At 36.8% G+C, this 25,111-nt stretch overlaps 1 protein-coding gene across 2 annotated transcripts in view; it reads right to left on the minus strand.

Annotated features, from left to right (window-relative positions):
• Positions 1-7,259: 7,259 nt before the first annotated feature.
• LOC106055082 (synergin gamma-like) overlaps positions 7,260-25,111 on the minus strand; it is a 34,849-nt gene continuing 16,997 nt past the window's right edge. For both annotated transcript variants that reach the window (XM_056035214.1, XM_056035215.1), the window contains 7 exons: positions 23,930-24,147; positions 22,471-22,704; positions 17,828-17,928; positions 16,592-16,742; positions 15,830-15,886; positions 15,516-15,607; positions 7,260-13,777 (listed from right to left, as the gene is read on the minus strand). In XM_056035214.1, the coding sequence (XP_055891189.1) occupies positions 13,532-13,777; positions 15,516-15,607; positions 15,830-15,886; positions 16,592-16,742; positions 17,828-17,928; positions 22,471-22,704; positions 23,930-24,147 (1,099 nt within the window). In that variant the 3' untranslated portion in view covers positions 7,260-13,531. The remainder of the gene's footprint in view (positions 13,778-15,515; positions 15,608-15,829; positions 15,887-16,591; positions 16,743-17,827; positions 17,929-22,470; positions 22,705-23,929; positions 24,148-25,111) is intronic.

Raw genomic sequence — 25,111 nt, forward strand, 5'->3', positions numbered from 1 at the left:
AGGACGCACTTCTATAGTTCAAGGTCATATGGAGTATGATTTTCTTTTATGTGATAATACGCTATGGGTTATTAAACAGAGTGACCGCACTTTTGGCAGGTGCAGAAATTAGTGCCAGACAGTGCGAGAGTTCACTTAATTGCCACGTAAACACTGACATTTTTAGGAACTGGTAAAAAAAAGTTTTAAAAAATTCCCCTTTCAGACCTTGTGGTCTATAGGGCAGATGATAATAAAGGTCATCTGTTTCTGTGGCCTACGGTTTACGGGGGTGTCATGTGGCCAGCACAACGACCAACCACCTTTACTTTTTCCCCAACTAATGTCAGGTACCAATTAGAGCTGGGTGGACTCAGAGACGCCGAAAGATCCCGAAATAAAAAGAACAAGTATGCACCAGGATTCGAACCCGGGACCCCATAAAAGGGAAGACATCTCGACGAAAGAGTAACGTCGGAAGACGATTATCTATAACTAGTCGACCGGCGGCGTAGCGTACGCCGCTATTTTGCAGGACCATTACCTTAGGCCACTGCAACCTATGTCTATATTAGAAAGAGTGTAAATGATAGGACCCAACAAAATTGTCTTGGTATCAGATCTTCTCTTTCCCACTACTATCTCCGCTGAGGGGGTTACAAATGAGTGTCACTCTGCGGTTGTCCCAGGAAAGCTGTCATACTTAAACACCAGAAATGACCTCCAGTCTACAGGAACGACCTTTCGGCTGTTTCAGACGTTTTCCTGTCCTGACAACCCCACAGAGCACCTACACTGTTCTGACAACCCCACAGAATACCTTCACTGTCCTGACAACCCCACAGAATACCTCCACTGTCCTGACAACCCCACATAATACCCCCACTGTCCTGACAACCCCACATAATACCTCCACTGTCCTGACAACCCTACAGAATATCTCCACTGTTCTGACAACCCCACAGAATATCTCCACTGTCCTGACAACCCCACAGAATACCTCCACTGTCCTGACAACCCCACAGAATATCTCCACTGTCCTGACAACCCCACAGAATATCTCCACTGTCTTGACAACCCCACAGAATAGCTCTACTGTCCTGAAAGATGATAGGGGCCTCAACAACAACAACAACAACAACAAAACAGCTCAGGGACTCCACCTTTGCAAGGGATGGCTGTCCTTATTAATAATTAGTTATTAATGCCGTTTTTCACTCATGTATTTGTACATTTCTTTTATATTTTTTTTTCTTTGTTTGTTTCAAATTTTAATTAATTTTCTTTTTCAAAACCCAATCATTATTTTTCACTTGCATTTCAAACAATAGCACTAACTGTGAAGTCTTTTGACTCTTCAATGTGACGCCGCTGTATACTTTATATCTAGCCAGCTGTCTGTTTGTCAATCAAATTATTTTGTATCTATTTCAAGTCGTTAGATCCCAAAAGTCTTGGATCTAGTTCCCACACAGAAGCGCATGAATCTATCGAATGTCATTTTAATATATCTTTATGCGTTCGACTTTCCTTTGAAGCAGCAAATAATGGCGCAGTACGCCACTGGGGTATCAAATGTCTCGGAAAGGGAAATTACTCCTAGACGTCATACAAATGTGTGAAAGTGGAACAGAGTGGGGAGGGGCGCGCGGGGGGGGGGGGGAGAGAGAGGCCGGATCGCTAGTTGTGCCGTTACAAAATTCTGTCGACAGTTGTTTTTTTTAGAACTATGATTTTACAAAACTGTCCACAGTTCATAGAGCGAAACAAATAATAGAATACAAGATACACACTATAAGCCCCCACAATATTAGCTACAATGTGGATGCGATTCGAGTTGAAGAATTTTTTATTTAGACATTTCGTAGTTTAAATCTATACCGCCTATAAATCACTCATCATAAACTTAAAACTAAATCTAAAAAGCTTTATTTTTACACACCAATAATAATAATAAGACTTGTCTTTGAGTCCGATGATTATTGAGAAATACACTATTTCACGTGGATACGCAGACCCAGCAGTGACCTACATTTTCTACCACATCTAGTGTTGTCCGCCGGTGGTAGTTTTGGTTCTCCTTTCGCAGCCTACATCTGTCCTTGGCAGTGCATTTTTATTTTGGTCTCTTATGTGTATTCCGCGGCCCCTATTTTCTATTATCTTGTATATTACAGACGTTACTTTAAAAAAAAGAAAATAATTACGTCCTTCGCATTTCATGTGTCAATCTAGTCATGCAAGTTGATCAGTGACTTAAACTCTACTAAGTCATTGGTTTTCCTGGCTGATTCAGGCAACCCGTTCCATTCTTTAATGGCATTAGGGAAGAAGAAGAAGCGCTTGTACGAATTTTTTATGGCGTATGTAAGAAATCCCAGCTATATCTTTCAGAAGCCGCAGCCATGTGCTCTCTTCTCTGTCAGTTAAAGCAAGTTGGCCAGCTTAAGCTGGTCTTTGAAGCGTTCCGGGGAAAGGGAGGTGCACTTCTGTTACGCCAACCATCTTTTATCTCCTCCAAAAAGATTGCCTTTTGGGATACAGTCGTCCAACTCCGCCGAGGATTTTCCCTAGCCCGGCTGAATAAGGAGGTGGATTGGGCGTAAGCTTAGCTACGCTATTGAAAAAGAAACAGCTACAGAAACACCAAACAGCAAATCAACAACAGGTTAATTACCATCTGGTTGGCAATGACAACAGAGGACATAAGGAGCTCGTGGGAAAGCATGGACTAAGTGAGATGAACAAAAATGGAGAGAGATTTGCAGAATTGTGTGCCACAAGCAACTTAGTGACTGGGGGAACTGTCTTCCACACAAACGAATACACAAAGCAACATGGATATCACCAGACCTATCAACAGAGAACCAAATAGACCATATCACCAGACCTATCAACAGAGAACCACATAGACCATATCACCAGACCTATCAACAGAGAACCAAATAGACCATATCACCAGACCTATCAACAGAGAACCAAATAGACCATGTCTGTATTGTGAAGAAGTTCGTCGATCTCTTCAGAATGTACTGGCAGACGAGGAGCAGATGTTGCTCTCCCGAGTGAAACGGAAGTTGAAAAAAAGTTGAACAGCAGGAACCAGTCGACGCCAGCACTTGAATACCCTTCTCTGTTACCCGTGCATTGAAAGACTTGTCATGACTCAATAGTAAGATGCGAAGAAGCTGGGTTTAATTGGGTATTTCCTTAGTGACGCGACAGTACATTTTAAAAGTAAGAACGGAATAATGGACGAGAGACGAAGAGACTGCTCGTAGTGAATTTTGACCACGTTGATTGTGCCCTAATTTGTGTAATAAAGTTTGGTGTTGAAAAGGCTGGATTACCAAGTCATACATCCACAAGGAGTGGATTTCACCAGGAACTCTTCAGAAGATCGAGGAAAGAAAAGAGAAGCAGACGTGAACAGCAGGAAAACATGAGCGGCAAAAGCAAAAGTAAAAAAAAATATTTAAAAAAAGACTATACAGAAGCGGATTGAAAAATCAATCGTAATGTCAGACCAGACAGATGGAACTACATAGAAGCACTGGCAAAAGAAGCAGCACTTTCGGACAGATATCTTATCTCTTCTCACTCTTGCTTCTTTCTTCTCTTCCCGTTCCCTCTGTTTATCTGTCTCACTCTCCTCTTTCATTCTCCTCTAATTTCGAAATGGTTCTTTTCTTATGAATGTCGGCCAACGTTTTTGTAAAGCTCTCTTTGAAATACCGACGTCAACATATTATCGACCAAATGGAAATCATATTACACCTGGCGTAGGGGAGCCTACTCCACAGATCTAACAGACTGTCACGTGAAGACAATCACATAAAAAAGTGGCGGGAACTGACGTCTGCTACGGTGAAAGTCACTATAAAAAGAAAACAAAAAGCTCAGGAACACATTGAATCAACAAAAAAGTTGATCCAGCCATCCAGGCATCTCGACTGATGGTAGCGGTTCTACTTGAAGCAGAAGAGAATCCGCCAAGTTATTGGACATTGTGAATTCATGATGGTTATTTAAATTTATAATCGTACACCACATATTTAGATGATAAACAAATAAAATATAAAAAAGTAATAATTTTAAAAAAAAGCGTATATAAAGAGGAAGGACAATATCTACTAATAATGTACAAGTTATTTCCCTTCCAAACTGGGGGTCATGGGTTTGAATCTCGGCGAAGAGTGGGATTTTCGATTTCAGGACATTCAGGACTCTAATTGTGGAAATGTAAAGGTGATTGGTCAGTGTGATGGCCACATGACACCCTCCTTAGCAGTGGGCCACATGAACTTAACATCTGCCCTATAGATCGCAAGGTCTGAAAGGGGAATTTTACTTGGTATCTCAAACATGGAAAGAATTAGCACTTGACTGAAGTGGTGGTATAAGCTGAATTATTCCTCTTTATTTGTCGTCATCTGAGTCTTATCGAACCCAACATGAAAAACAGAACGAGGCTATAGAAATAATAAATATCTATAACAATACATCTTCTTTTTTGAAGTAACGTCTGAATTATAGAAGATAAGATAAGATATACAGTCTTCCATGTTCATAGGCTCTCCGCTAGCAGAGTGGTTATCGCGTTGGCTTGAGAATCCTGAGAAGGCTTGAGCCACAAGTTTGAATTCAGGTCGTTCCCCCTTTTTTTTATTTTTATAAATGCTTTTTATTGTTAAACTAGAGTAGAGCTATTACAAATTGTATTACATGACTGATCCAAACTAATTGATACAAATATGCTTAATATAAGCTTTTTTTTTTTTATTATTTTTTTTATTATAATACATAGTTCTCGTGTCAAGTACAAGAAAGGCCCATAACTCATTACTGCCAACAGAAATTGAAACAGGTTATCGGTTTAATGAATCAGCTGGGGGCAAGACCCTGGAATGTGTTTCGATCCTTGTTGATCACGTTCTGGGGCGAGCTGAGAATTAAGACGTGATTTGATAACTGCAATGTAATGAAATTATATCTCCGTAATGGTCTCCCTTTCTCTAGTATAATTACGATGTAAAAGACTCACAAAAAATGAACAAAGGGGTGAAGTACTAGGATAGGAATTTATAAAGTTTAAGGCTAGACTCTTTGACATGTAACATTACAAATTGACGCCAAGGTCTAAAATTTATAAAGTATTATTTCGTGAATGTGATTTATGTTTCCTGAGATCAAGTCCCCCTAGCTTACGGGTTGGTGGTGTTAAGCAACGTGAGACTATATACCATTATAGGCAATATGAACAATCGTTTTTACAAAGCTTGTATCGACTCACACTGTCTGACTGGTACAAAGTTTGTACACGTTATTTCTCTCACACCTCGGGTGGTTTGTTTCAAGTGTTGTTTTTATAAAAACCTAACCTATATAGCATATGCATGATATAGATTTATTAAAACCTAACCTATATAACATATGCATGATGTAGATCTATTAAAACCTAACCTATATAACATATGCATGATATAGATATATTAAAACCTAACCTATATAACATAAGCATGATATAAATTTATTAAAACCTAACCTATATAACATATGCATGATATAGATCTATTAAAACCTAACCTATATAACATATGCATGATATAAATCTATTAAAACCTAACCCATTACGATTCTCTCCTAATCATGCCTTTTGTAACCACCGCGCAACACAACACATCGAAATAAAAAAAAAACTTGACCACAAGAGTTCCAAATAATAATGTGGTCGTTTAATAACTAAATAGGGCCTACTGGTAGCCTACAACAACAGCCAAAACGACCCAATTGGCAACACGATTTACTGGCTACAAATACTTTACTGTAAATCACCGCACTGTCTTACTAAACTCTAATGTCTCACTCATCCTGGACTCGTACTGCTTCCCTCGAGGACTCACTCCACCAGGACTTCATGGTAGACTCACAGTCCCGGTCTCCTCTAAACTGCCTTTCACACTCTATGTTTCTCCTGAAGGCTTTCCAAAGCAGGACCAAAGCATGGGTGATATTTTCGTGTAATGTTCATAATAGTACAGTCCCTTGACACAGTTGACTTCCATGCAGCATGTAAAATTTGCTTGTGTTACGTGTATCAGTTGGTCGCACACACGATTAATTCTATCGCCTCAATACAGTTACAATATAATATGCAAGCTTGCGGACAATGGCTATGCTTGCCCTGGATGTGGCAAAATATGTAGGTCACAGCTGGGGCTGCGCAGCCACCGGAAATACTGCATTCCTCACTAATCTTCGGACTTGAAGGCAAGCCTTATTATAATATGCATGATATTGATCTAAATTATGACAAAACTTTTATACCATTAAGTTTTATATTTATCTAGAAAGATCTATTTAACTGTACAATCTTAATTCATAAGATGATTTCAACAGTCTTGAAATATTTAGATTTAGGATTGTCGAAAAGTGATATATTTTTTTCTTTTATCTCTACAGAAACTAAAACTAGTAAAGGAAATACGCTCTATATATCATAGATTTGCGTGAATATATAGTTCTGTGACAGATAGCCTCTTCTATTTAAAATCCACAGAATGGGATTGTATTACTTCTAAACTTTGAATATTAAAGATCTTTGCTTTTCTGGGGCAGAAGAGCGATTTCCAAGACTCATTTGGCGAATTTCCTCATAGCTTGAAAAAAGAGTTACGTACATAACAATCTAATATGAAATCTTGCTCTGTTTCCATTCTACATTTGGTATATATAGGTCTGTGCAATGATCTGAATTAGAGATTTTCATGCAGGGCGACAAAGGGGTTAAAACATCTTATTTATGAAACTCCCACTTCAATGTTCTAAATTGCACACACACACAAAGTCTTTACTTGGGCTAAATTTGACAAAGTGACCAACCAAGGAATAACAATTTTATAATGTGTGAGATTAATCATCAATTGGCATATTATTTAAAAGTTAGATTTATGGGTAAGGGAGGTTGCACAAGATCTGAAGCACTTACACTGGAACCATACACCTTTTTTTTTTATTCAATTATTAAATTTAGTATTCAATAAATTTTGGATTTTGCAGGAGAAGAGAGATAGATGTGACAACTCATAAGAATGGGTTCAAATATTATTGAAAAATAAGTAGTATGTATCATTATGTTACATTTTTTTTTTTTTTAAATAGAGTAATTTTGTGAAAAACTAAGTGTTGTATCAACATGCATTGATAAATAATCCAATACATAATTATGGGAGCCTATTGCACTACGCATTATATATTTGTATGTAGAAACAACAGACTAAGATTTTGTCATAATTTATTATATCTTTTTTTGTGAAAATATTTGGTAGTTTGTAATAATTCATGAACCAAAGCACAATCCCATGACATATTTTGTCTTCTTAATGCACAGATTCAAACAATGACAAAACAATACGCATCAATACACAATATTATTAGAACTTTAAGAAGATATTAGGAGAAATTAAATTCCGTCTAAACTTGTCGGAGTTGCTTACCCTTTTACTTCAACAATGATTTCACTTTATTTATTTGATCATCGTAGAAGGAGGAGTATTAAAGTCGAATAAATTAAATTCTGTCACATAATACAAGAACACAATAGACATTAAAATAAATAAAAATCTATGATATATTCTTTAACTTTCTATAATTTGCATATGGACATTTAATAAACAAGCACTTTAAAAAAAAAAGTAATATCTATAAGGAATTTTAACTATTTCAATGAACTGACCTGCATATTGTCAGCTTTTACTTTTCAAACCTAATTCCCTAGCCTATGTAACTTCATTGCGTAGAAACCAATATCCGTCAAGATTCACAATTTAGGTTCATGTGAAAAACCTTCAATACAAGATGCATAAAAAAAGAGTGAAGGTCCGCCCCCACCCCCCCATCTTTCTGTTGTGGCCCTAGACTAGAGTCCTGTTTGTTCCCCCCCTGCCACTAAATTAGCAAATAATTCTGCTTCTGGTGTTACAGAAAAGTTTAAAACAATCAGCTAGAAAAATAAATGACAGAGCCAGGTTTAGGAAACACATTAAGACTTTTAACTTGATATTTGAATGAAGTTTTTATCAAGTGACACTATCTTTTGCATAACAAAACTCATAACACAGCACAAACAAAACACTAAAACAGCACTAACATAACAATAACAGAATACAGCGTTAACATAACACTAAAACAGCACTATCATAACACTAACAGAAAACAGCGTTAACATAACACTAAAACAGCCCTATCATAACACTAACAGAAAACAGCGTTAACATAACACTAAAACAGCCCTATCATAACACTAACAGAAAACAGCGTTAACATAACACTAAAACAGCACTAATATGAAATCAAACTAACATAAAATAGCATTAACAAAACATTAAAACAACATTTACATAACACAGCACTAACATAACATAAAAAAAAACAGAACATTGTTTTTAAATGTGTAAAGAAAAAAAAATAGACACAACACTATGGAAAATGTTAACAAAAAATTTGTTTCTTAAAAGCCAAATATACATACGCAAATAAGGACTTAGAGCCTTCAATAAATAAACATGAGACACAGAGCACGTACAACATAGGGTAGGGGAGGGTCTGTACACTGAAAACTGGACCAAATGTTGTACATAGGGCTCTGTAAATATCTGGAAATGATTCCATAATAATTCATTTCTGATTTGAGCTTTTCAATATCACATGGAACATATTATAAAATAGTTTAACAAAGAAAATAATAAAAGGAAAAAACAACTGAAAAAAATACATGTATAATTGTAACATATATAAGACGCTATACTTATACGTGCTAAATTTAGAACTTTGTTCTTGAAGGTCAATAATGAGAATTTATTTAATTATAGTCTTCAATATGTTAACTAAAAATACATTTTTCATCAATAAAACTTTCTTTTTGAAAGGGATCAGACTATCAAATAAAATATCAAGCAAAGAAATGAAATACAAAAAGACAAACTATTTTCTCACGTCTGCTACTTCTTCCAATATTTCTACCACAGTGCAGAAATAAAAGAGAACAAATATACCACTCCAGATTTACAGATAGACAAATATACAACTCCAGATTTACAGATAGACATATAAACCACTCCAGATTTACAGATAGACAAATATACAACTCCAGATTTACAGATAGGCAAATATACCACTCCAGATTTAAGGATAGACATTTTAAATGCTCACATCTCTATAAATTGGACCACCTGAAAACTTCCAGTATTTTGATCCATTTAAATATAAATATATATATAATCAATGATGTCAACTTCAGGGACATTCAAGACAATAATATATGAGTGATGGAAGAAGAGTGGCAATAACTCTTGACATAAACACAAGAATGCATTATTGTTCTCTACTGATCTACCCCCACCCCCTCGCTCTTTAAAACTTAAAGCCACCCCCTGCCATTTTAATAGTGCAGGAATGTTTGTCAAAGCAAAACCTTTCGGTTCCATGGAGAACATATGACAGAAAAAAAAAAATCAACTAAGATGGCATCATGGCTTTGTATCACAACTTCTTGAAAATAAAAACAAAAACAGATAAATGCAAACAGAAAATGATATACAATAAAAGTAGTGCTGGATTTTTTTTTCTATAAATAAACAACATACTTACACATAGATGTCAACAATTCTACATAGGGGTTAACTGAAGCTTCAATGTCTTAGCGATAAATTCAACAAATAATGTTGTGGTTTTTCAATCAACAAACACGAAAACAAAAAGTCTTCAATCAATTCCACTGTTCACATTCCTCTTGAAGCTAAAAGTTTCTAGTAAATCAAGACTCGGTGTAAGTCTCCATTCTTGCATGTAATTAATTATTTGAAATATTCTACAGGTGTTTTTGTCAAAAAGAGTTCCTTAGATCAAGGGAAGTAATTAAAATATTTATTCTCAACCAGTCAATTCTGATATGTTCACTTTTGCACTAACCTTAAATTAAAAAAAAAAAAGCTATTACTAATCTAGGATTCATAAACTTTCTTAAGTTATTCTATAAACTTTGGATAGAATGTGTGGATCATATTGGAAGGGAGATAATAATATAGTACACAATAAATAAAAAGCAAAATATAAAAAAATAAAGCTTAGCACAATATCTGCCATGTTTCTCAGCACTGGAAGATCCATTTCCCTTTTCTACATAAAACAAACTTAATTAATTTAGACTAACGGATAAACTAATTGCTTAATTTTTTTTTTTTATTGTATTGTCTTCAACAATTAATACTTGTGCGAATTTTCATCTTCACCCGAGAAAGGGAAATGGGAGAAACAATGTGTACAAGGTTTGTACCAGACAGACAGCGAGATACTATAAGCGTTGTACAAAGGAAATTAATCACAAAGACCAGCTGAGCATAAATTAACTTCCTTAAGGACTACCCAATAAGAGAGGACTTCACCAAATTTTCATGCTGCCATTTTTACAACTAAAATACTAGTTGGTCTTGGCACAGTCAATCAGAGATATTAGGTAGTCATTTTTATAATTCTAAAAAAAAAAAAAGTCAGATTCATAATAATTATTAAATATGTAAATCTAAAACATATTTTATTTATAGCTACATATAATTGATGTCAGTTAAATCTGAATAGCCAAATATTCCTATAATGAAATTCACCGTTAGAAACATATACAGACAATATGGAACATTTTTATCTTTAGATTGATGAAAATTGATCACTAGAATTATGATTGACTCTCCTCCACAAGTACAGTACAAACACATTGCTGGGCAAGACACACACACACACACAAGTTAAGCCTTTGATACAAATCATCTCAACATTCAGTCAAAACTTAATTTTGTCGACAATCTTACAATGACTAGAGTTTGGAATACGTCTTCAAGAGATTTGCTGAGCAAATAAAAACCCCAGATATTCAAGATTCAACTTCCAAAGTGAAATTGAACTGTATTTGATGCCAGCCTGTAGGACACTGAGTCTGAAGCAGTTTCTTGTATCATTTAGTATTTTGTTGAGGTAACAAGATATTTAAAAAGTTCTATCAGGAAAACTCATTGTAACCTTCAGCTAACACTGACACGTATGACTCAATATTTAAGATCCTCTGAACTCTGAATTGTTGCAACATTCAATTGTAAGATACTTTCACTAAGCCATTGAACAACTCATCCAAAACCTTAGCAATATTTTTTTATGAGCTTAAAGGAGGGTGGCTTAACATAAGGGATTCAGGAAACATATTAAAAACTATCTATGATGTCCCATCTTACTATCACACAGATAAAACAGCTGGCAGATAGTGTTCCCCTCAAAAGACAAGAGTTCGCAGCTTATAAAAATGGGATGTTTTACAAACAAAACATGAGGTGCAGATGGTGAAAACTTAACTGATCCCTGGCAGTTTTGCATGTTACTAAAAATGTAGGTCAAAGCTGGGTCTTTGTAGCGACATGAAAAAGTGCACTAGTAATTCATCTTTGAACAAAACAGAAATGATGTCACTCTACAAATGAATTGATCCATTCATATTCTCACAATGCTTATAATTGGATGAATAAATAAAAAGTTTGTTAAAAAGTTGTCCAACTTTCACAATAAGTGAAACAAATATGTTACATTTATAGAACTATCTACTGGACAAGATAAAGCCAGGGAACGTTTCATGAAATTTCCTATTCAATTACAGACAAGGTTAGAAAGCAGACGTGACCAATCAAATATGGGAATGGTAGACAAAGAGTTCAGTCTTCAGTCATTTAATTGGTCCAATATGCATCTCATTTTCTTAATCCACACAGAATGCATGTAGAAACGGCGAGTGAGAAGATTTAAGATGCAGGGGAGTTAACAGATTTTAGGAATTGGATTTGAAAAAAAACTTGTCACTACGCCAACTTGTCTGATAAATACAACTACAGCCTGACAATAACTTACAACTGGATGGCCTTCACACTTTAAAAAATCTGGCTCTTCTCTCCTTCCTATCTTTCAACTTGGACAGAATGAAAATAAATCAAAAAGTCTAATCAATAAAAAATGTCAAATAAAATTCAGCACAAGAGCTTTTGTTTTAATGAAAGAAAGAAATAGATAGCACACAACCTTGTTTAGTCAAAGAAGTATGACAAACAAATTGCCATGTCTAATAATATGCTAATTGTAATACATGCTTTCATGCCTTCGATCTCTGACCAATATTGTTTACTAAATTTCATTCTTAACAAGAATTTGTTTGTTTTTTTTAACCATGACCACTAATGATACATTGCAAATTAAATGTCTAGATGGTCATAATTACAGCGATATTTAATTGTATTTGTTTAAAGCATAATATATTTTGTCTGTGAATAAATTAAAGGGACCATATCAGATATTCCAAAATACAGTCAATAACGATTTCTTAGTCACCTACAGCAATCATATAAAAAAGACAACTGCTAAATGCTGCAGCCTAATGATAATGCGTGACGAGGAAACCAAGAATCATGTTCAGTGATTGTATTTTTATAAGGTGCAACTGATTTTTATTCTGAAATAGATTAGCTGTTTGATTTCTTTTGATGTTAGTGGTCAAAGCAAATATTAATCATGACAGTAATCGAATAGTATATTTGGTAATTTCCTGCAAGACACTATCACAAAGGAACATACTGTAGATAATGTAACCAGAATATCATAAAAAGGAGTTTATATATGTTAATCTACTTTTGAATGATGATGGTATATCTAACTTTATAGCAAACTTGTATCAACCCCACATCAATGACATAGCAAGTCTTATAATCCAGCGAGAAAAAGGTTATCATACGCATGACATCAATGATGTAACAATCAGGAAATAATACAACATATTGCATAAACATCAACAGGGACAGTCTGCTTATCAACACAGTTACCATGGTGACAGGAATGGCTGCAGTAAACATTGAGCTAGTGAGGAGTAGGAGAGAGAACCAACAGAAATGTTGTTTTTTTTGTTCAATAGTTTTGTCAGTGGATCAATTGGAATGGACACTGAAGTCCTTATCATTCACACATTTTTAGTAACCAACCCTCACCTTTTTAATACTAGTAAATGACTACTTGAAATGGGTTTCTTTTATCCAGAGAGCTGGTTACAACAAAACTGAATGGATTTACAACTAGGGCAGGAGGACATAATCAAAACTAAACTCTCACTTGTTCTATATCACTTAATATTTGAGAGGTGGAATTTCATGAATCCTCAAACATAAAATAACTTAGTAGCACAGACTAATGGTATATTACATGAACATAATTTCATGAACATCTATTAATGAATTCCATACACACATTTTTCTGAAAAGTATGGTGTTTCAACGGCCTGATGATCATCGCTGGTTGTATCGAAAGCCCGCCTATGGAAACGTGTTTTGAAAACTCACAAATGTTTTAGGCCTTCTGCTAATAGGATCTAGTTTGCTCGATTGGAAGAAGTCCTATCATAGGGAAAACTGATGACTGTAGGATTTCTCACTCTGCCTTTCTTGAGAGAAAGTTTTTTGATAACCGTAAGTTGCATTCACAGCAACTCCGGCAGAGTTAAATATGGAAGTGTCTGGTCCACACAGTTCACCCAGAAGTTGGCACATGTTGCATGGTATTGACGTCCAGCGTAAGTCAGCTTGCAGTTGTTGATGCTGCTGCTGGAACCAGTGGGTAAGGCAGCGTCCACACTGAGCAAGCAGATACCACAGGCCAGTTGCTTTGCATTGTTCATGTCAGACTTTAAGACAGAGCCAGTGAAGCTGAGTGTGTTCTGTTCAGGCTAGAGAGCATAAAATAAAACAGAATCATCATAACATAACTAACAAGTATCATACATGCTCAGGCTAGAGAGGATATATAACATACAAACCAACAAGTATCACACAAGCTTAGGCTAGAGAGGATATATAACATACAAACCAACAAGTATCATACAAGCTCAGGATAGAGAGGATATACCATAACATACAAACCAACAAGTATCATACAAGCTCAGACTAGAGAGGATATATCATAACATGCAAACCAGCAAGTGTCATACAAGCTCAGGCTAGAGAAGATATATCATAACATACAAACCAACAAGTGTCATACAAGCTCAGGCTAGAGAGGATATATCATAACATACAAACCAACAAGTATCATACAAGCTCAGACTAGAGAGGATATATCATAACATACAAACCAACAAGTATCATACAAGCTCAGACTAGAGAGGATAAATCCCAACATACAAACTAACAAGTATCATACAAGCCCAGACTAGAGAGGATAAATCCCAAAATACAAACTAACAAGTATCATACAAGCTCAGACTAGAGAGGATAAATCCCAACATACAAATTAACAAGTATCATACAAGCTCAGGCTAGAGAGGATAAAACAGTATCATCATATCTTCTTAACTACGAGGCATAATACTTATAGTGACAGACAAAAGAACAAAATTATGACTACAAAATTTTACACCAGATGTAAGCCAAGTAAGTTAAGTACTTTGTGATCTATTGGGCAGATGATGTAAAGGTCATCTGTTTCTGTGGCCTACAGTTAATAAAGGTGTCGTGTGGCCATCACAATGACCTACCCAACTTTACTTTTTCCCTATTAATGTTAGGTACCCAGCTGACTAACCCATGACCAGTCAGAAGGAATTCTATCAGGTATGAAGTAGCTTTTCATCCCCAGTTAATGAGCAGGGTGTCATGTGGCCAGCACAACAACCAACCACCTATACTTTCCCTAACATAAGTCAGATACCCATTAGAGTTGGATGAACTCAGGGGCGCCCTAAAAAGAAGATTTAAAAAAACAAGCAAAGTACAAAAAAATCATTTAAAAAAAAATAAAACAAAACAAAGATTATCTAAGGAGAAAAATTCATCACTTACAAATATATCTATTAGTAATGTATAAGTTAGTTCCCTTATTTAATATCAAATAAAATAATAAATTACCAATATTTATTTGAAAAATTGGTAATCTTTTTTAGCTATTCATGTTTTGTTAATTGCTTAAAGTATCAACTTGATGGGAAAATGCGTGCTGGAGAAATAACGTTAACAATTATGTAAGGGGAATAAGCCCTACAAATTTACCCATTTACAAAACACTGAAGGATTAATTTCCCTTGTTGGCATCAAACTAAATATTAATTGACTAATTGATTAATTTTTTGTATTGATTCATGCCTTGTCTATGCAATTGAACAATACTGCAAAGTTATAACTTGTTTAGAGAATGGGTGTGGGAGAAATAACGTGTACACACTTTTTACAAGACAGACAGTGTGAGTTGATATAAGCTTTGTAAAAAAACAAAACAAGGTCTGATGACACAAAGTAATAAAAGGAAGAAGACTAAACAAATAAAATTAAGAATTAAAAAAAAAAGCGGGAAAAATTGCTATAACTGAAAAGGTAATTTCTTTGTATTTCAAACAATCTTTCCCTTTCTTAGTTTTCAGTCTATTTCCCACACGCACACCAAACTCCACTAACAGAATGTGTGTTACCTACCAACAAGGAGGCACCAACAAGAAATGCAGTTAAATTGTTCCAGGCCAAATCAATATCCTTTAAAGTCTGCTCCAAGTCTGTTGTTGAGATGGCTGAAGTTAGAAATAACACATCAACAGTTAAGTTTCTATAAGATCACAGCCTTTAACTATGTATTAGTAGAAAAGACCTACTGTGAATTCTGATAGAGTATTTCTTACTACTAGACTGAGTCTAAAGTAAGGTCAGCTACAGTACTTAAAGAAGAGTCCCTAGGTATGTTAATAAACTAGCACTATAGACTATGATTACAGACTAAAGCAATATTAGCTTACCAGTCGACCTCATAGAGGTCATGACCTTGCACACAACACGATAGATTTCAATTACAGCTGATCAGTGAGATGAAAAGAGAGACAAAATATTATCAAGAATTCTTTCAGTATGTACAAAAGTATAACCTTCAAACAATTTTGTCTTTCATAAAGACATTTTTTAAACATAATTTTACTTTAGAAGTTAAAGAATTTCTATAAATAAAACAGATAAAGACTTCTAATGCATAGCAGTCTATTACTCTTTTTTATATTAATTAAATATACAAATTGTGCAAAGCCATTTTGTTTCACTGTTTTCTTTAGCTAAATGTTGCCATTAAGAATTCTTTCAACACGAAAGAATAAAAATGATATTGATCATGAACAACTGCTCTATGCATTTTGTATATTTATGTACGGTACTGAATATGCATCATAATTTACAGATTTTCTTTTTTTTTTTTCATTTGCAATCTTTTAAAATTCTACTTTGTATATTTTCCAACACCAAATGTAACATTCCAGAAAAATCTTTTTAGGAGACTATAAAAGGAAAGCAAAGGGGGGGGGGGGGGTCATTGTTCATAGGTCAGAAGTTATTGTTCAACAGTATTTTCACTGTGATTCTTTGTATGATTCAATTTAAAGAATATATACATTGAAGCTATTCAACTCAAATAATAGATTTTCTACACTGTGTTTCTTCTGTGTGTTTAAATTGAGGTACTTCTCAACTCACATATTTGAAAGACTACACTAGGTGGCATTTAAAAGTCTCACCTGTCACGTACTGTGACCCCTGCGTTGATTTGAGAACCTCGTTACAGACAGAACTGCTGCTGATTGTGTTGAACAGAGTGTTGGCCTCCATGATCACCCGGTAGCAGTTGCTGAGGCAGCGTTCCCATTCATGGCCATAGCGGTCACTGCCCTGGAAACAAAAGTTTAAACTTGAACACGTGTTTATATCTTGCAACATTGTTCACATGAAAACTGTCAAAATGTACATTTAGAAAAGGATATTCTTCTTCTTCTAGCCAGCGTTTTGCTACTGAGCTGTGAGCTGTTTTGCAGATTGGAAAAGGATAAACTAAAGAACATGGAGACTATCCAAGTGAACTTGTGGACCAATAGACTCACTGACTAGCATCTTAAACTATGAAAATTTCCCCCCCCCCGTTCTGACTGAAGATTCCTCAATGGTACTGACCAATGTGGGTTTAGGTCATAATACATTACCACATGTCATTCGTTAAACCCTCCTTCATATCACCCATCCTAAGAATGCCTGATCCCAACACCCCTGGGCATTTTGATGTTACCGCCAGTATTCATGGAAGAACTGTCAATGTGGCTTTCCTGCATTCCCCAGACAGCCCCCTTGTGAGCTGTATATGAATGACGGAAGTACATGAGGGGAAAGATAGAGCCCATTGAAAAGCATAAAAAGATTCCTAATGAGGTGCAATATAGGACAGTTTGAGGCATGAAAAAAGCTCATTGATAGCATACTATCCACCTTGCTGTTTCTCATAAGCTTTAAATCAGTTTGGCAAGCCTGCCATACAAGTGGTGGAAAAACGAAGGGAAATCAGACGAGCTCATGTGATGTACAAGAACTAAATAAATACAGAGAGTACTTGGTAAATATTTGCAATGAAGTGACTTCCACTTGGAGCTTCAATGCATCACAAATCTGATACATTTTCAATTCACTGAAGCCTAAACTTAAAGGTTATTTCTTTAATTCTTTCAATATTTTTGTTAATAAGTTTGCGAGGTGTATGTGTTTGCATGTAATTTTTTTGTCCCACAAGTGAAGCTACAACTGTCTTTCCTGAACTATAATGACAATAAAAATAATAATTATATGTTTATAAACATTATAATCCAGAAAAAAAATTGGTTCTACAGGCCCATTCCAAAAAAATTACTAAATATATAGTGTAGAAGCAGGAAAGTTATAAACAATGTGACAATAATGAATAACCCTCAGTTCCTGCCAGTTACACTCACCTGAGCCTCATGTTCTATGTTATACTTGTCTGCAAAATCTGGCATAGAGTCCAGAAGTTCCTGCGGCTGAATGGGGTGGGGATGGGCTTGATGCGACACATCTGAAAGTAAAACAAAACCATGGTTTGACAGATTTTAAACAACAAACAAAATATTTAGCAATGGTAATAAACATACAATCAGGGATTAAGTAACAAAAAAGTTAGAGCATCTCTCTGACAGTGACACCTGGTGACTGGCATAAGCTTTGTTAACAAGAACAGAGCAGAAGTGTGTTAGATAATGTCAAGCCTCAGCCCTAGTCCATCACTCAACATCTATGCATGGACAGGCCTGGTAGCAACAAATGGACAGGGCTGGTAGCAACTCATGGACAGGGCTGGTAGCAACACATGGACAGGCCTGGTAGCAGCACATGGACAGGCCTGGTAGCAGCACATGGACAGGCCTGGTAGCAACACATGGACAGGTCTGAAAGCAATGAGAGGCCTGGTAGCACACATTGATAGGCCTGAAAGTGATGCATTGACAGGCCTGGAAGCAACACATTGACAGGCCTGAAAGCAATGAGAGACCTGGTAGCACACATTGATAGGCCTGAAAGTGATGCATTGACAGGCCTGGAAGCAACACATGGACAGGGCTGCTAGCAACACATGGACAGGCCTGGTAGCAACACATGGACAGGGCTGGTAGCAGCACATGGACAGGCCTGGTAGCAGCACATGGACAGGCCTGGTAGCAGCACATGGACAGGCCTGGTAGCAACACATGGACAGGTCTGAAAGCAATGAGAGGCCTGGTAGCACACATTGATAGGCCTGAAAGTGATGCATTGACAGGCCTGGAAGCAACACATTGACAGGCCTGAAAGCAATGAGAGACCTGGTAGCACACATTGATAGGCCTGAAAGTGATGCATTGACAGGCCTGGAAGCAACACATTGACAGGTCTGAAAGCAATGAGAGGCCTGGTAGCACACACTGACAGGCCTGAAAGCTATGCATGGACAGGCCTGGAGGCAACACATTGACAGGCCTGAAAACAATGAGAGGCCTGGTAGCACACATTGATAGGCCTGAAAGTGATGCATGGACAGGCCTGGTAAAAACACTTAGATAGGCCTTGTAGCAACATGAGCAAGCAATGGCACGAAAGTGCTAAAACTGACACACATCCCCTAAACATTTAGCTGAGAGGTGGGAAAAAAAAGAGGGAGGCAGTGTTCTACACCAGCGAGCAACAAGGAAATAATATGAAGAGAAGACTTTGATAACACTATTAGTTTCATAAAAAACATCTTACGAATAAGCAAGTATTGATCTAAAACTTGATTCATTTAAAACAAAAATAGAGCAAATCTAAACAAAAAACCTTTCTTTTGGCGCATGAATTTCTTGTCCAAAAAGAACATTTTGACAATCTGATACATGCTCAAAATCACAACACATCTCACAATAGCTGCTGACCCATGGATCAAACAGCTGGCAGTTGTTGTTTTTTTTGTTGTTTATTTTATAGCTTCATTGTGTCCTGTTCAAAAAGATCTATGACAGAGACTGTTATGTAGGTCAGTGAGATAAGCCTGTTGATAGTACAGACGTTGGTGTAGAGAATAAAGTTATAGATTTTATGCCAGATGTTTCTAAACCAACAGAAGACTTCAGCTGTCCACAAGTGCAAACACAAAGGGGATCAATGAAAACAGTCCCCTGATATACACATAAAAAGGAAAAACACATTAAATGAGCTACACATTGTATGAGTTTCTTATGCTATATCCCTGTACAACTATCTCTGTACACTATATCCCTGTACACTACATATTGTAAGACACACACAGGTCTGAATTCATGAGATGTTGTTGTTTTGTTTCCAAGGCAACAAACAGACAAGTGCAAACACAATGCTAACAATTTTCTGAAGAATATCAGCATTAGTAAACATTCAAATAAGGAACAACTGAACAGAACACAATTCAACATCCTCTCCCGCTGTATAAGATTTCATTAATTAGTGGGAAGCATGGTCGAGAGGCTAAGTGCGCTAGAACTTGGTTTGGCTTGGCTATCTATGAAAAAGGGGGCTCGAGCAGAGTTGTGTTTACTGAGTGCCTTAAAGCCACTACCCCCTACCCCCACTGGTCGACAAATGAGATTGGACCGCAGCGCTCTGAGCATGCTATAAGCATGAAAGTAGCACTATATAAAAGCTATAATTTTATTTATATCAAGTTTCATCTTTATGGATTTGATCTCTCAACTTAATTTAACTAAAGGCATAAATTATGTCCTATGTTCATGTACCATGGATGGATGACAAGAAAGTGGTTGGTGTGTGTGTGTGTCCTCTAGACTCTGAACTGCACCTGGAGTGAAAACTGAGCTGAGCCCATCCATTAAATAGATAAATTGTTTTCAGCATAAAATATGACAATTTCTAAAACCATTTTTATTTCAATGATAGATACTACTTCCTGATTTTACTTTTATATTTATTACTCAAGAACCAACGCTGTCATAAGCCAGTTTCCCATCTGATACGGTCAAGGACCTTTGACATTATGTTCACCTATTGTTTTTTTGTCAAGACAACAAACAAAAAAGTGCATACACATACTTGGTTGCAATCAACATGGTTGACAATTAAACAAACAAAAAACACCAATTTTTCGGTGATATATTAATTTATACTAATTTAGTAGAAAACAACCCAAGAGAGTTATACCCTAGCCTAGCCTATAAAGGCAGCTGGTCATTGTTCTGGCCACATGACACCCTCGTTAACCGTAGGCCACAGAAAACGATGACCTTTACATCATCTGCCCTATAGACCACAAGGACTAAAAGGGGAACTTTACTTCTATTATTAAAAAAATTTTGCTTGGCAACTACAAGCAAATAAATTATAATGTAACTCTTTTCAGTGGTGAGAAACAATCAACAACTGGACAAGGAAACTAAAACAAGTGTCAACATTGGATCAAGAGCAAGCTGCTACCAGACACCAATCAATGCTTGTGTTAACCCCTTCTCTGTGTTGTGTGTTTAAGATTATAAATCAATGCTTGTGTTAACCCTTTGGCTGTGTTGTGTGTTTAAGATTATAAATCAATGCTTGTGTTAACCCCTTCTCTGTGTTGTGTGTTTAAGATTATAAATCAATGCTTGTGTTAACCCCTTCTCTGTGTTGTGTGTTTAAGATTATAAATCAATGCTTGTGTTAACCCCTTCACTCTGTGTTGTGTGTTTAAGATTATAAATCAATGCTTGTGTTAACCCCTTCTCTGTGTTGTGTGTTTAAGATTATAAATCAATGCTTGTGTTAACCCCTTCACTCTGTGTTGTGTGTTTAAGATTATAAATCAATGCTTGTGTTAACCCCTTGGCTACATTGTGTGTTTAAGATTATAAATCAACGCTTGTGTTAACCCCTTGGCTACGTTGTGTGTTTAAGATTATAAATCAACGCTTGTGTTAACTCCTTCTCTGTGTTGTGTGTTTAAGATTATAAATCAATGCTTGTGTTAACCCCTTCACTCTGTGTTGTGTGTTTAAGATTATAAATCAACGCTTGTGTTAACCCCTTCTCTGTGTTGTGTGTTTAAGATTATAAATCAATGCTTGTGTTAACCCCTTCACTCTGTGTTGTGTGTTTAAGATTATAAATCAACGCTTGTGTTAACCCCTTCTCTGTGTTGTGTGTTTAAGATTATAAATCAATGCTTGTGTTAACCCCTTCACTCTGTGTTGTGTGTTTAAGATTATAAATCAATGCTTGTGTTAACTCTCTTGCTACTGAGTCAGACCCATCAATTATAGTGTAAATCCCCTCAACCAATGCATCTATTGACTCTCTTAGCTTTTGGTTCTGGAATGTGTATGTGTACTATATACATCTGCTAATATTTTAATATCTTTAAAGAATCAGCATTTCAATGTCACATGACAGATACGGTAGAAAAAAAAATGATATTATGGACATGTGGGGAGAGGGAGAGAGTGGGGTATCAGGGAGAAGGTTACCATACTGTCTTTAGGCACTCAGCAAAAACTCAGCCCAAGATGTGTTAACTCTAGCCCCCTTGATAGGCAGCAAAGCTGTCACTGCTACCCATCTCATAAAAATAATTTCTTTTATCTGTCACATTAGAGGGGCCAAATCAATATCTCCATATCTGAGATGAATTAGGTAATGGAGTCCTGATTAGACAATGATGTCCTGATTAGACAATGGTGTTCTGATTAGACAATTCTCCATGAAATGTCTTAGAGATGGACTAGTTTTTTTTCCCATTAATCTAAGAAGGATTAAAAAAAAATGACTTCCTGGCAAGCAACTAAATCAACAATAGTTACTAGCCCAAAAAAGGTTTTTACTCTCTTAAATCTGCAAACATTTCTATATGTTTTATATTCATATTTCAACTTTGTTTGCAAGCAACATTACAGAGAGCCACAAACAATTGTTTTTTATAAATAGCCAGTGACCAGCTGGTGTGGTAACATTTTCAACTTCACTTGGCTAAAGCCAATTTGAATGGTGTGTGAGGACCAGAATGGTAGAACTCTGAGGCTCTAGTTCTATAACAGCACTCAAAAAAGGAAAGTCTTCTATATTATTAGACATCATTCAAACTTACCATCTTTGGTAACATATCCATTGTCTGTCTCACCCTGGTCATTTCTCAAGTCCAGGCTTTCCAGAGACTTTGATTCTGAGCTGGCTGCACCACCAGTGCTGCCCCCTAATGTGTCCCCGTTATTGTAGTCAGCACTGGACAGGGACACATTGTCACTGCCAAAGGTGTCAACTGGCCTTGCAGAGGGCAGATCCAAGCTGTGCACCGAGCCACTGTCTTCTTTGTTCTCTTTATCTACACAAACAATGAAATGAGCAACAATGTAATCATACACAACTTTGATAAAGAAACTTTGGTGTAAATGAAAATACTTTATATAATCAGATGGACAAGCTAATCGATTTTAAAATGATGTATAATACAAGCTAGGAGGCATGGTGGCTGAGTGGTAAAGCACTTGGCTTCTGAACTGGGGGTGTGGGTTCGAATCCTGGTGAAGACTGGGATTTTAAATTTTGGGATCTTTAGGGCCTTCTCTGAGTCCACCAAGCTCTAATGGGTACCTGACATTAGTAGGGAAAAGTAAAAGCGGTTGGTCTTTGTGCTGACCACATGACACCCTCGTTAACATCAGGACCTTTACATCATCTGCCCTATAGATTGTAAGGTCTGAAAGGGGAACTTTTTTTACTTATATTACAAACTATCTGACACGATCACTAAATAATCTTTTGCCTCGGAGAAGGACACAGCAGAAAGAGACAACAGATGTTCTGGAAGCTGAAAGTTATCTCTAGCGAAACATGCCCTAGTGGAGCATCTCCAGAAAATGCTGTTCACTTACACTAAAGCTGCATAACTTAACAAGAGACAGGAACAAGATACTAGCCACAAAACATCCCTTTATAACAAAATTTATGGAGAGCTTCATCATCTGAAATAAAGCTGTGCACTGAGCTGCTAGCTAGGGAATTCATAAAATTAAAATTATAACTTTTATATAGCGCTACTTTCATGCTTATAGCATGCTCAAAGCGCTATGGTCCAATCTCAATCGTGGACCAGAGGGGGGTAAGGGTATCTGGGAGAAGGTTTTTTCATGCTGCCTTTCGGCGGTCAGTTAACACAACTCTGCTCGAGTCGGGTGTCGAACCTCGAACCCCCTTCATAGGTAGTCAAGCCAAGCCAAATTCAAGCGTACTTAGCCTCTTGACCACGCCTCCCATACTCATATTCATCTCTCACCTTGACTACTGCTGTTGATTTGATTGATTGATTTTGATTTTAGGCACATCGGCCCAATTTAGGCCATGTCGTGCCTGCAGTCCCTTAAGGACTACTCTCTCTCTACATAACAAGCAACGCTATGCTAGCAGTTATACCCAATGACGAAGTTAAACAGCAGTGCACTGATAGTCTTACGCAAAAAAAAAAAGAGGTGATTCTGCTACTGCTCTCCTGCACACAGCCCACTCACAACCTATTCACTAGCTCATGTTAAAAACAAGACCACACTTACATTTCTTCCCACCGCCAGCTGTACTGTAGATGTAGTTGGATTGTGTCCCACCAAAGGCCGGGTACACAGTGACAGGGGGACCTCTGTGAATGTGGTCATCAAAATCATAACCCCTGGAGTAAGCATGCTCGTCTTCCTCATCATCATGGCCAAAATCCAAAGGTGGTGGACCATCAGAAGGGCTGTGTATTGCATTAGAATGTTTGGGTGCAGGTTTCCTAGGAGGCAGGGGCAGATAAAAAAATAGAAGTATTTATATTATAATGAACATTATCATCATTTTATTTAAGAGATTAGAATTCAAGTAATAAAAAAAGTAAATGAACAACTGAATGTTAAAAAATAAAGAGAATAAAATCCAACACAAGTGTGAGCGCCCACAATATTGTTTCGATCCTCTCTCCTAATCAGGCTTTCTGTAAACACTGCTAAACCCAATACAATACATCAACACATCAAGAACCTGACTACAAGAGCTCCACAATATCGGGTACTTTAATAAGGGTCAAATAAACAGCCAATATGACACAATTGGCAACACAATAAGCTACTACGAATGTTAAACTGTACATCACCGTACTAAACTAATAAACTCTACTGTCTCTATTTCTTCCTGGACTCGTACATTCACTTCAGGACTCCACCAGGACCGACTTCATGGCTGACTAACAGTCCCATTCGCAACGCTCTCCGGTCTTGAACTGCCGCTTTCTTACACACTGTCTCACTCATACACGCAGGCTTTCGATCACATGACCATAACATTGGTCATATTTGCATGTAATCGTAGTACTGTCCCTTGTCCATGGCCCTGCTGACCTGAGTGATTCACGTGTGTGTCAGCTGAGCCTATAGTTAACCCTTTTGCGCCGCCAATAGGGTCATAACAATATAGTGTTGCAAACATTACAAGAAACTAATACCCTAGATCTGACAAGCATAGGATAGAATCACATCATGTACTAATCTTCCCCATGGACAACTGTATCTCAAAGTGAATGAAGGGTGGCATTTGTCTGGTGTACTAGCAGATCTCAACACATTTTTTTGTAGGTTAGTGTTTGTTTGTTTGTTTTACATGTTTCGGATGTTCCTTCAGAGTTGAAGATAGTTTACTTCCTAGTCCAAACCTCCCGCAGGACGACGGGGGATGGGAGCGGGCAGGGTTTGAACCCTCGACTA

This window comes from Biomphalaria glabrata, chromosome 7, assembly GCF_947242115.1.
Source record: "Biomphalaria glabrata chromosome 7, xgBioGlab47.1, whole genome shotgun sequence".
NCBI lineage: Eukaryota > Metazoa > Mollusca > Gastropoda > Planorbidae > Biomphalaria > Biomphalaria glabrata.